The 13,358-nt window shown below is 50.4% G+C and overlaps 1 protein-coding gene across 1 annotated transcript; it reads right to left on the bottom strand.

Moving 5' to 3' along the window:
* Window positions 1–200: 200 nt before the first annotated feature.
* LOC308548024 (cell adhesion molecule CEACAM21-like) lies at window positions 201–4,395 on the bottom strand (the record flags this gene model as incomplete). Its single annotated transcript, XM_081119040.1, is given in 6 exon segments — window positions 201–369; window positions 371–410; window positions 413–505; window positions 2,593–2,685; window positions 3,005–3,364; window positions 4,243–4,395. Coding segments are annotated over 6 exon segments (819 nt in total). The 5' UTR covers window positions 4,307–4,395.
* Between the last annotated feature and the right edge of the window lie 8,963 nt (window positions 4,396–13,358).

Raw genomic sequence — 13,358 nt, forward strand, 5'->3', positions numbered from 1 at the left:
CCCAGTCAGGGTACATGCCCTGGCTGCGTGCTCGATCCCCAGCAGGGGGCGTGCGGGAGGCGGCTGATCAATGACTCTCATCATTGATGTTTCTCTCTCTCCCTTCCTCTCTCTGAAATCATTAAAGACATATTTTAAAAAAAGAAAAAGAAAGTGCACCATAGCCATCATTTTCAGGTAAGAAAATATTTATTCAGGGTTTAATAACATAGAGGAGGGAAGAGGGTGATACTGACATCCAGCCTGAGCGGGTCACTTTTCCTGGAACTGACGGGGTTGAAGACCTCACACTGATAATACCCAGCGTCCTCCCTCCTGACGGGGTCTATGGTGAGGATGCTGTTGTCCCGGGACAAATTCACCCTCTCTGAGCAGGAGACTCTGGTTACTGAAGAACCACCTGATGGAGACCCAGTGTCATCTGTGAGGCAGGTCAGGACTACAGTGTCCTTATGTGCTGTGACTGTGGTGTTGCTGGCTCGGATGGAGGGCTTTCCCACGGGCTCTGTGGGGAAACAAGAGGTGGCTGACTGAGAGTGGGCTCCTTCCTCAGAGATCTCAGCCACTCCCAGGCCACAGTGAGCTCTGTGAAGGTCACCAGAGGATGGCCCTGACCGCTGCAGGATGAGTGTCTTTGTTCAGGTGACAATCTGTAAGGAGAAAGCTGCACCCTAGATCACCCCAGGATGATCCCTGACCTGTCCCCATGGACATATCTATATATCAACACTGGGAACCCCTTTTCAGCCCATGTGTCCTACAACCTCATTCTTAGGTGGAATTTTTTTCTATGAACTTTTTGATCCTTTCCTAGAACTTTCTTTGACTTCAAAAAGATCAGCTCCTGCTCCTCATGTAAACTTCATGCATGTTGGAGAAGGCGGGTTTAGCACCTCTGTCCGTCTCCGGGGCCCAGGAAGCTCTACAGAAAGTGGACGGGCATTCACCTCTTGTTAACTAATTTATTAGGCAATAAAACAGCCCAACCCCGTCTTCATGACCTTGGATCTGGAAAGGTTCCATCCTGGTCTGTGATTAGCTGTCTCCGGGAAGGAAATCTCTAGAGAGGAGAGATTTTAACAAAAGGCAGGGACTGTAGGAACAGAAGGAAACTCCTCGATATGGTCAAGGCCACACATGAAAGCCCAGAGCTAACACAGCTCTGCATGGAGACCCTCGGAAAACGTTGCTAAGATCCTGAGCGAGGCAAGGACGCTGCTTTCCGCATTTCTACTCACCGCAGTACTGGAAGTTTGGTTGGAACAATCAAGCAGGAAGATGAAATAAAAGGCATACAAGTTGGGAAAGAAGAAGAAAATTCTCTCTTTTAACAGGTGACATAATTTTATATATAGAAAATCCTAAATATTCCACATACAGAAAAAAACTGTTAGAACTAATGATTTCAGTGATGTTGCAGGAGACAAAATCAACACAGCGTCATTTCTTTTTCTTTACAACAATGTTGAACAATCCTAAAATGGAATTAAGAAAACAGTTCCATTTACAATAGCATCAGAAAGAATAGATAACTTAGGAATAAACTTAACCCATATGTGGGAGATGTATACACTGAAAACCACCAAACATATTTGAAAGAAAATAAAGAGGAAACAAATGGAAAGACATCCATGTTCATGGATTGGAAGACCCCTAACTATCTACATCTTCGATACAATCCCTATCAAAATCCCAATGACTTTTTTTGCAGAAATAGAAAAATCCATTCTAGAATTCATATGGAATTTCAAGGGACCCCAAATGGTTGCAACAATCTTTTTTTTTTTAAAGGACGAAATTGGAGGTCTCACATCTCCTGATTTCAAAATGTACTGAAGAGCTAAAGTAGCCAAAACAGTGTGGCACTGGCATAAAGGCAGACACACAGACCATGGAACACAACAGAGACCCAGAAATAAAGCCTCCGTTACATGATCAAATGGTTTCAATAAAGGAGCCAAGACCATTCAATGGAGCAAGGACAGTCTTTTCAACACATGGTGGTAAACAACGTGACCCACATGCAAGGGAATGAAGAGGACCACTGTCTTACACAGTGGACAAAAATTAATTTGAAATGGATTTAATTCTAAAGGTAAGACCTAAAACTAAAACTCAGAAGAAAATATACGGGGAAGCTTACTGACTTTGGGTTTGGCAATGATTTCTTGAATATGACACCAAGAACACAGGCAACAAAAGAAAAAAAATGATAAATGAAAAATGGTTCATCAAAGGACACAATCAACAGAGTGAAAGGAATGAGAGAAAATACTTCGAAAATCATATATAGGATGAACTGTTAATGTTCAGAATATAGAAAGAACTCCTACAACTCAACAGCAACAACAAAGCCAAATAACCGGGTAGAAAATGGGCAAAACACTTGAACAGGCATTTCTCCAGAGTGATAGTGAACATCGCTATTATTAGGAAAACACAAATCAGAACTCTTGGGGTTGGAGTTGTTGCTTGTGATGTGGGGTTGGGGTAACTCCACTGTGCAGATAACAGAGAGAACATTGCCCTGTGACTTGGGCACCTGGGAGATTGTAGCTCCCCGCCAGCCTTTCCCAGGAGGCCAAACCCAACCTGACTCAAGCTGCCCAGGGTCCCTGGAGTCAGGAGCCCTGGGATGGGGCTGAGCTTCTCTGTGAGGATCCCAGGGTCCCCTCAGGCCAGGCCCTGACAGAGAGGTCATTCTCAGGGTCATGGTCTTGGAGAGGGGCCCAGGGGGCTGGACTGAGACTGGTCTCCCTCTGCTGAGTCACCCCATCAGGCTGGTCCTTCCGTCTGGGGTGGTGAATGTCTGCAGGGCTAGCATCTGGGAAGGGAGCTCTGATCTTAGGAAGTTTGTGTCCACTGTGTGTGACCTGCACTAAAGGCCCAAACCCAGCCTGGGACGCGATGAGAGGTGGATGGAGGCGAGTCCAGGGCAGTCAGTCCTGTGTGTGAAATAGAATTCACCCCACCCGACACCCAGAGGCCGAGAGCAGTCACTCACAGTATACACGGAACCGTCCAGTTGCTCTTTCATTTTGAAAGTTTCCTTTTATGGCTAGTAGAGTATAGTATCCTGTGTCCTTCAGCGTGACCTTCTGGAACAGCAGGGATCCATTGGGGTATATTGTCTCTCGACCGCTGTATAAAGGTCCTGGGTGTATTTCATGAGTGTCTATTATATATGATGCAATTTGATGGCTGCTGTCCACACTTTCCCCTTTGAACCAGACGTAGCCTGCAAGAAACCCTGGCAGACTGTGGACTCGGAGAAGCACATCCTTCCCTTCGGCAGCATTGGGCGGCACTGATTCAACCCTGGGTTGGGCCTCGGCGGGCGGGCTCCAGAAGGTTAAGAGTGAGACTAGGAGGGAAGAGAAATGGGTCAATATTTGGATCTGTGTGTTGGGATGGAGAGATGAGGCCCTGGGTCCTGAGCAGGTCTCATCTCTCAGTCTTGGGGTGTGTGTGTGTGTGTGTCCCATGGTCCAGGTCAGCAGCGTGGCCACCATGACTTCAGCTCCTCTGAACCTGCAATTTCCTGTTCTGAACACTCTTTCCAGGTGTCTGCCTGGCTCACCCCCTCACTGCCCTCAGACCCCTGCTGACACTCGGGGGTGTCCCTAGGAGACACCTTCGCTGACCACCTCCTCTAAAGACCCTCCTTCTCCACTTCCTGACCTGTCCCTGCTCTGTTCCCTTCATGGCACTTGTGGGTCCCTGACATCACATGTAGATCTTTCCTTGTCTGTCTCCTCCCCATAGAAGGTGAGCTCCCTGGGGCCGGGGCTTGTCTGACCTTGTTGCACCCCCACTGCCTGCAACAGGCTGCAAAGACCTGGGGGTGAAGGAGTGAGTGCTCCCAGGGGCCTGCACCTCCTGGGGTACATTTGCCCATTTCTGAGGTTGGTGGTGAGGACAATGTTTAGCGCCCCTGGTTAAGTACCCCACCCCTGACATAAATTGTGATTATTGTCATCAGGTTCTAAAACTTATTGTTCAGAAATTATAAACTTTAAAGACATAGCAATCAAGGTTTTCCTGCCCCTCTCCACTTCCAGATCACGAGATTTTCCTGTTGCTGAGCCCCCTCCCCCGTCCTACTCTGCTCCCCTGTCCTCTCCCTTCAGGTCCACACAGAAGTCCTCTGTCCCCTCTCAGAGCCCTGTCCTCCCAAGGAGATCCCAGCCAGTCTCTGTCTCCCCTCCTCCTGTTCACCCCCAGGGACTGTCCCCTCCTTACCGGCCAGCAGGAGCCCCCACCAGGGGACACGCCCTCTGAGCCCAGGGCCTGAGGGGGACTCCATGGCGTCTGCTGCCTGCTCTGTCCCTCCCTCTGTGAGAAGAGCTTGGGCTGCAGAAAAGCTCACAGGCACCTTTGTCCCGACCCATGGGATGTGCTGTCCTTTCACCCTGGGTGTGGACCCTCCTCCCAGGGCAGGAGCCCTTCCCAGGTCACGTGGGAGGGCGGGGTCTCCCCCTGGGACCCTCCTCTCCCTACCCTCTCATTCTTGAATCCCCCGTCCCCTCCTTCACTTTTTCTTCCGTCTACATTTCTGTTTCCTGGGAACTGCTGGGGCTTTGGCTCCTTCAGCTGCGATTCTCAACCACACACACACACACACACACACACACACACACGCCCTGTTAGGACAAGAACAAGCCTGTGGTGTCAGAGTCCCAGGTGTCCCCCAGAGCCCCCTCTCATCACGTGGGACTTTTCCCTTCAGAACAGGAGCCGGGGCCACATCAGGAACTCTTGTCACAGCAATGTCATCCCCGGTGTGCATCAGAATCACCTGTGGAATTTGTAAAAATTGTGATGCCCAGGTGACACCACAGAAATGCCGAGATGTGGGGCAGCCCCTCCCCTCTCCCCCCTCTCCCGCCGTCCGTGTATGTGATCTGGCAACAGTTTGGTATAGCCAAGTCTACAATTTGTACCATCTTAAAAAATAAAGAAGCCTCCTGGCCGGGCGTGGCTCAGCGGTTGAGCGTCGACCTAGGATCCAGGCGATCGGGGTTCGATTCCCGACAGGGCACATGCCCGGGTTGCGGGCTCGATCAATGACTCTCTCATCATTGATGTTTCTATCTCTCTCTCTCCCTCGCCCTTCCTCTCTCTGAAATCAATAAAGACATATTTATAAAATAAATAAATAAATAAAGAAGCCACTAAAGGAGCCAATGTTGCAAGAGGTCTTAAAACACTTAGAAGACAAAGAACACAGACAATCGAAGAAGTGGGAAAATTGCTTTTCATATGGAGACATGAAAAACAGCTGGCCGGTGACAGCATTTCTGAGAGCACGATTTGTGAAAAAGCTGTACATTTGCATGCTAACCTCATCAAAAACACCCCTGGAACAAGCGCCTCAGTTTTCGAACTTTTCAGAACTCAAATGGTCTTCTGGAATGGATTACATTTGAAAACCAAGGTACCACTGTATAAAAAAAGGAAAGCAGGATTTTGAAGAGATATTAGCACACCCATGTTCACTGCAGCATTATTCACAAAAGCCAAGAGGCAGAGCAACCCAATTATCCACAAATGTGGTATATACATCTACAGCAGACTGTCACTCTGCCTTAGGCAGAAGGTCGTTCTGGATACGGTGCTAAGTGAAACAAGCCAGTCGCAGGAAGACAGAGACGGTATGTCCCACTTTTAAGAGGTTTCTCAAGCACTCAAATGTACAGAAACAAAGAAGGTTGGTCATTGTGGGGTATTTGGGGGAGGAGGAAATGGATCATTGTTTTTCAGTGGGTGTAGCTTTTCAGTTTTACGACGAAAAAGTGTGTGAGATCTGAAGGGACGTTACCTGCTTCCCAGCATACAATTACTCCCAGGTGAGATATTCCTCTTTTTCATATTAGGTATTATCTAAGATGGTCCCTCTGCTGGAAGATGAGACTCAGCTGCTTTCTTCCCCATCACTGACACACACACACTCTTCCCATCTTTCCTACCAGTATTTATTTTATTATTTATTTATTTATTCATTTATTTACTTATTTATTTATTTAAAATATATCTTTATTGATTTCAGAGAGAGGAAAGGAAAGGGAGAGAGAGAAACATCAGTGATGAGAGAATCATTGGTCAGTTGCCTCCTGCACGCCCCTTACTGGGGATCGAGGCCACAACCGGGCATGTGCCCAGACTGGGAATCGAACCATGACCTCCTGGTTCATAGGTCGATGCTCAACCACTGAGTCACACCAGCCCGGCTAATGTGAGTTTTCAAGCCCTTATCCTTTGCTCCATTCTCCATATTGGTCCACCCCTCACTCAGGGCCTTCATCTTCACCCCTAAGCCCCTCCCCCCAAAAGCCCTCCTCCCTGGCACCAGTGGATTCACTTAATCCCAAATCTATCCAACATCCCAACCCCCCCCAGGCTTTACAATTTGCTTATCCCGACTCTGCGCAGAGCCCCTTCCTCCATGCCATTCCCTGCTGCCCATGTCAGGTTTCAGCTCCCCACCTCTGGGGCAGATCCTCTAGGATTCAACCCAATGCTCACTGGCCATCATGAGGGGAAAGCAAGACAGCTCATACGATAGAAGCTCTTTCTCAACTTCCGGGTGGTTTTTGCACTCTGTTTCAGATAGGCACACCGAATTTGTGAAATAAACAGAGAAAGCATATACTTGAGAACACAAATGTCAGCCCTGAGGTGGGAACCCAGGTGGACACTGGGGAGTGAGCCTGCAGTGAGACCATGGGGCAGCTGAGAGCAGCCGCGATCCTTACTCCACCAGAGGGTGATGGCCCATGGCTTTTTAAGGGGTTGTTACAATAAATGGGCTGTCGGGGCTATGACAGAATAGCTTTTAACATCTGTGTGATCCTGTTCCCCAAAGGGAAGTGAACAATGTTGGCGGTTAGGGCCTCTGCGGCGCTGCGCCCTTCCAGGCCTCTGTTAGGGCCTCTGCGGCGCTGCGCCCTTCCAGGCCTCTGTTAGGGCCTCTGCGGCGCTGCGCCCTTCCAGGCCTCTGTTAGGGCCTCTGCGGCTCTGCGCCCTTCCAGGCCTCTGTTAGGGCCTCTGCGGCGCTGCGTCCTTCCAGGCCTCTGTTAGGGCCTCTGCGGCGCTGCGCCCTTCCAGGCCTCTGTTAGGGCCTCTGCGGCGCTGCGCCCTTCCAGGCCTCTGTTAGGGCCTCTGCGGCTCTGCGCCCTTCCAGGCCTCTGTTAGGGCCTCTGCGGCGCTGCGCCCTTCCAGGCCTCTGTTAGGGCCTCTGCGGCGCTGCGCCCTTCCAGGCCTCTGTTAGGGCCTCTGCGGCACTGCGCCCTTCCAGGCCTCTACCACTTCAGCAGGCTTCAGCTGGTGGGGACCAGGCTGGCTCTTTGAGGACCCTTATTTAGCCCAACAATTGTTCCTATATAAACAATGCTGGTCCTGTAGTAGAACTGCTCTATGCTCCCCCAGCATTGTGTGTGTTGGGGGGGGCGGTCTCATGGCCTCTCACTTCTTCCTGCATTTGCACTGTTAGTCATCAGGGCACCTTCACCCACGTGACGGAAGTGACCCCAAATGGCAAGTGGTTCTGGGTCCCACGCCCATTGGTGAGGAGGCTTCCTCCAGGGTAGGAGGAGCCCTGCTCTCTCTATAAAAAGGCGGGCCTCCGGCAATGCGATCATAATTGGGACCGAAATCTCCAAGGCGCGACCACGAGTGAAACTGTGATTAATACTCTCCTCAGACGTATGGGAAGCTGTGTTGTTTGAAGTCTCTGGGTACATACGGAGATCCGTGAGTGCTCACCTCTTTGCACAGAGAATGGAGACAGCCATGAGCGAAACTCTGATGAATATTCTCCCATACATACAGGAAGTTGTGTTGGCTAAAGTCTCTGAGTACGTATGGAGCTCCATGAGGGCTCACCCCTTTGTACAGAGGATGGTGGCAGTCATGCCCGTTCTAGACATACTGGCTCCAAAACTAATTAAGTGTGTTCTGAGGCTTATGCTCAACAACCTACTTTCAGCATACAACCTGATGGATGTGCAAGGTTTAAGCCCAAATGTCACGGATTTCTTTAGAAGCCCGACCAGCACGCGTGATTAAGGTTTAGTTTCTGCTCATGAATCCTGCTTGTGTCTACACAATCCTTGTGAATTCTTAAAAGAGAACCTGACATTTTTATCAGACTTTGTGAGAAGTTAACAGAGGAGGTTGCAGCTTCATTGCGAAATATAGTTTTGGTATTTTACAATCATCGTCTTCAGGAAGGCGCCGACACCTGTCTTGGCCGCGGGGCCCAAGTCCTCAACTGCGCCTGCAAACACTGCAGGCGGGAAATTCGGATCCTGAGCTTTGTTGTCAACGTCGCCCCCCCCTTGAGGCTGAGAGGACGCAAGCAGCCAGGATGTGGTCCCAGGGCTGGCTTTGTGGGGACTTCCCTCTGGTTCTGAGGTGAGTGCCTGGGCTGGGGGGGGGCGCGGCTGGGATCTGGGGGAACCACGAGGAGCCGGGAAGGCCTCTCCCTGGGCAGGAGGGGCAGGCTCGGGGGGTGGGGCGGTTTGGGGGTGAAATCCTGGAGTGGGGCCCTGAGGGGGCTTTGAACCCCCCCACCTCAGCATGAAGAGCGGGAGGGGCGGTGGGAGGGCAGATCCCGGGGCTGCAGGTCTGAGTCAACACGAAACGGAGGAGCGGACACAACATGGCCGCCGGAGGACGTCGGCGGGGCGGGGCCCGAGCGGAGCCTGCGCCAGGGCGCCCCCAAGGGGCAAGCTGCGGTAGGGACAGCGGGAGACGCGGCGCCGCGCTGCAGGGTCCCCGGAGGTTAAAGCCGGGCCTTGGTTGGGACGGGTGTGGACCTGAGCAAGCCCGGGGCCGTCCTAAAGGGCTGCAGACCTACAGTCTGAACCGCCCAGGACGCGGCTGAGGCCTCTGGACAAGTGGTCGCGAGCCCGTAGGATGATTCCTCCCCTCGAGATTTGCCCCCTCTGCAGGGCAGTGGCCCTTCTTCGTCCCCTCGCCTCCTTTCTTCTTGCCCTCCCCCCTCCCTCTCTTTCCTATACTCCTCTGGCTCCGCCCATCCCCGCCCCCCACAGCACCCTCCTCCCGCCTCCGCGTTCTAGATTTTTCTGGGCTCCCCGCACCCCAGGTCTTCCTGGTCCTCGGTTCCCCTGGCCACACCCGCCTGGTTTTGTGCATTCTTCTGCCTTCAGAGCACCCCGCCCCCTCGCGGGCTCCTTTTCAGCCTCCATATGGGGCCTCGGTTAATTTCACTCACAGATCTTAGCATTTTGCTAACTTGAAAGTGTCGGTGAAGGACATTTTTTTAAAAAAATATATCTTTATTGATTTCAGAGAGAGGAAGGGAGAGGGAGAGAGAGAAACATCCATGATGAGTCATTGGTCGGCTGCCTCCTGCACGCCCCCCATGGGGATCGAGCCCCCAACCCAGGGATGTGTCCTGACTGGGAATCAAACCGCAATCTCCTGGATCCTAGGTCGGTGCTCAACTGCTGAGCCACGCCCGGCCGGGCTGAAGGACATCTTGAAGCTTGGAGGTTGACAGTAGTTTTCTCACACACAACCAGAGATGCCACAACTACCCAGCCCATACCTGGCTTTCAGATCAACTGCTCACGGCTCGGCAGTTGGAACTGGAAACACTGCCCTGGCTCTGGAAACTACAAGGGATTTTTCTTGTCCCCATCTGATGGTCAGAAAGGCATTTCTGCACAATACCCTTGCTTCCACACAACTCTTCTTGTTTGGAATTGACCAACACCCTCAGCTCAGGCCTTCTGTCTCCACAGGGTCCTGATCTCACTTTCCAGTCCCTGCTCACACTCTGGATTTCTAGCTCCATCTGCAATTGAATCTCCCTCTTCATCTTGTTCCCTGTCCTCTGTCCCCACCAGTCTTTCCAGTGAGTCTTACTCCTCAACCTGCTAGCTTCTGCACCCCTGGAGTTTGCACCTCTGTGCCCCTTTGTGTAATTCAACACATGCAGACATACACACACACACACACACACACACACACACACACTCACAGCCCAGAGGGCTCTCCCCCTTAGCTCTAGATCCCTTCCTTCAAAATCACTTCCCTCTGGGGTGGGTGTGGAGGGTCTTCCCTTTTCTTACTATAACTCCCTTTAACCCTGATTATGCTTTGGTGCCTTCACAGTCTCCCATCTCACCTCTGCCCAGAACCCCAGCCTCCCTTATCACCACTCACTGCCACTTCTAATTTCCAAAGTAGCTGATTTCCCCCTAAAGCACCTGATAGTTTTCTTCAAAGTAGTTACACAGTAGAGTGAATGCTTTTGGTTCCCTGCTCAGGTCCTGTACTCCAAGCTGCTCATTCATCCCGCAGATACTTCTGCAACATAGATTTCCCTCAGCTCAGCCAAAGTCTTTTCCCCAAGTGGTTGCCCCACAGCCACTCCTGACAACAGCCAGCAGCCAGGGACAGCCTGGCACATGGCTCTGAAGCCCAAAGTAAGGTGACTCGGTTGCTGTGTGTGCTCCAGAGCCCCCATGGTCAGGCTGCAGACCTGACCCCTCCTAGCTGCCTGGCTGTGTGCTGTCTTGATTCCCTCCAGCACCCCCTCCATTAACCTCCTAAATCCTCTCTCCTGTTCTTCTAGGAAACGTAACCAGAGGTCATCTACATCAGCAGTGGTCCCCGAAAGCCAGCCCCAAGGATAGTTCCTGGTTTGTATCACTCACCACCAGACAAGTCCTCACACAGCTGGAAAGCAGTGCCGACGATTCATTACATTTTTTTAAATTCTACGTTTACGAGACTTGCAACAGTTACAGGTGTCAGTTTATGCAATCCATCGGCGTTGGCACAGAGCAGCGCTGGTTTTTCTCCCGGGCGTCAATTTTTCATATTTGGAGGCTTGTGTGTGTTCAAGCAAGAGGTCAGAGCAAACCAGTTTCGTCAGCATTGTAAATCCGAGACTGTAATAGCGTTTTATTAGTTACACACTCTGTTAACCGTTGCCTAGATAGTTCGGTATGTTCCGTTGGAGCGCTTGAAGCTTCACCGTAAGGTTGTTTGTTCATAATTGCGTGCCTTTTGCGAAAGCGCCAAAGCCATCCGTCACTGGCTTTGCGTACGAAGCGCTAATTCCACTGCTGCATATTTCATTTCAACCTCCCACTGGAACCCCACAAGAACGCTGTTGTGCCTACCACCCCAACAGTGCTTCTTCACCCAAAGTTTCACATGCCAATTTCCTGTTTTTCTGGGGTTGGCGTTTGCACCTACATCACATATTAACACAATTTTGAAATTTTGAAAAAGCAGTTTGCTTTTTATGTCATATTGCTCTCACATAGTAGACACAGGCACTTCCGACTCCAACTTTTGTATGACTTCTAATTTTCTTTTCTTTTTAAATATGTTTTTATTGATCTCAGAGAGAGGAAGGGAGAGGGAGAGAGAGAGAAACATCAATGATGAGAGTGAATCATCCATCGGCGGCCTCCTGCACGCCCCCCGCTGGGGATTGAGCCCGCACCCGGGCATGTGCCCCCAACCTAGAACCCAACTGTCACCTCCTGGTTCATAGGTCAACGCTCAACCACTGAGCAACACCGGCCGGGCATTACAGACCTAATTTTAAATTTATACTGAATAGGTCTGGTAAATGGGTGTGTTCACCAGTCACTGCGAGTAAACCAGTGCACACAGCTGGGGTGTGGCTTAGTGCACGTAAGCATATCGGGTGGCACGTGTTGAAACTGCTGCAGAAAGTCACACCAGGCGACAACAGAACCAATTACCACGTGCAGTGCTGTGTGATCACGTGCTAATCATTTGTGGAATATTGTTTACGCGCAGTGACTCTTGGATTTAAGTACGTAGACTATAGTAGATATGTTGGCATAAACATTGGAGACTTGGGGATCTGTGCGTGAGTATGGGGCTACCCCCAACACACCCCAAGGTAGGAGTTATGGGAGAGGCTGGAGATATGTAAAGAAAAGATGCCAATGCCACTGTAGTCTGGCCCTCCCTTTGCACTTGGAGGTTTTCTTGAGGCGAAGCACTAGTCATGTCTGCTAGGCATCGCCCTTCGGAAGATGACCTCCGATTAGAGACCTATTGGAGGATTCTCACTGTGTTGGTGGGAAAGCGATTAGAAGGTCGAAACTTTAGCCTACGTGGTAGCCTCCTGTCTCAACAGTCATGATCAAGGTAAATTGGGATCCCCAAACTTCGGGGAGGCCCACGGAGGCTTCGTTGCTCTCATTCCTTTTGTCTGAGGATGACGAGATGATTGACATCGCCGGGGGCTCCCTGCAGGGAGGTTATGTATGAGAGACGGTGTCGTTTATGGTGAAAGAGCTACATGGAGTGGACATTGTCTGCCCCACCCATAGCTCTTCTAATAGACCCGTCTGGTTAGTCCATAAGCAGTTTCAGGACTAACCAGACAGGTCACGGCGGGTGCCTGTGGACTCCCGGGACCCCAGTCCACGTTGCTCTACCTTATAGCACCCAATTACTAAATGAAGTTATTGAATCTCTGTGCACATGCCATTTTGTATTAGATTTTGCTAACGCCTTCTTCAGTAGTCTTATAGACCCTCAAAGTCAGGATTAATTCGCCTTCAGTTGGAATGGAGAACGCTGGACGTTTCAGGTGTGGCCGCAGGGCCACCTCAGAACCCCACCATCTGTTACAGTTAGTAGCAGAAGGTTATCTGTATGGAAAGGTGGGGAGGGGGTGGCATTACATCATTATATGGACAAGAACATTATGCTAACCGGTAAAGACCTTGCTATTTTACATACGGCGGCGGAGAGTCTGCTGGAGCACCTAGAAGGACAGGGATGGGTTGTCATAAGCTCTGACGGGACTCAACAGTTACGCCAGGCAAGCCCGTCCCAGTGCATGTCATCTCTTAACCAGCAGACTGCTGACAGCGACGAGGATTCTGCTGAGAGCTCGACTGTTGAATGGACTCTGCAACTGGGGCCACATATACCATATTACTGATGGCTCCACACGACCTAGGGCCAGGGACCAGTCACCTACGGGTACCTTGGGTATGGCAGGTTCCCCCCAGATGGTCTGGGCTCATTGGCTCCTACAGGGAGGGATAAAATCTTGATTCGAATTATAGTAAAAGCTTGATATAATACATCAGTTCTGGCGAGGGTATATCTATTAAAGCTAAAAGTCTGTTATATAATAAAGTAGGTTTTCTGAATGAGTATGTTAAAAAATTGACAAGTTAGTTTATCTGTTTTTACTTATGTATGTAGACATGTTAGTGTAATTAAAATTAGGTATGTTAGAAAAGTTTAATTTCACAGATAAGTTTTCTATATGTATTACTATAATTTTAAATGTATACGGATAGGTCTAGTAACTATGTGCA

This window comes from Miniopterus schreibersii (genome assembly GCF_964146895.1).
Source record: "Miniopterus schreibersii genome assembly, chromosome: 18".
In the NCBI taxonomy this organism is placed as follows: Eukaryota; Metazoa; Chordata; class Mammalia; order Chiroptera; family Miniopteridae; genus Miniopterus; species Miniopterus schreibersii.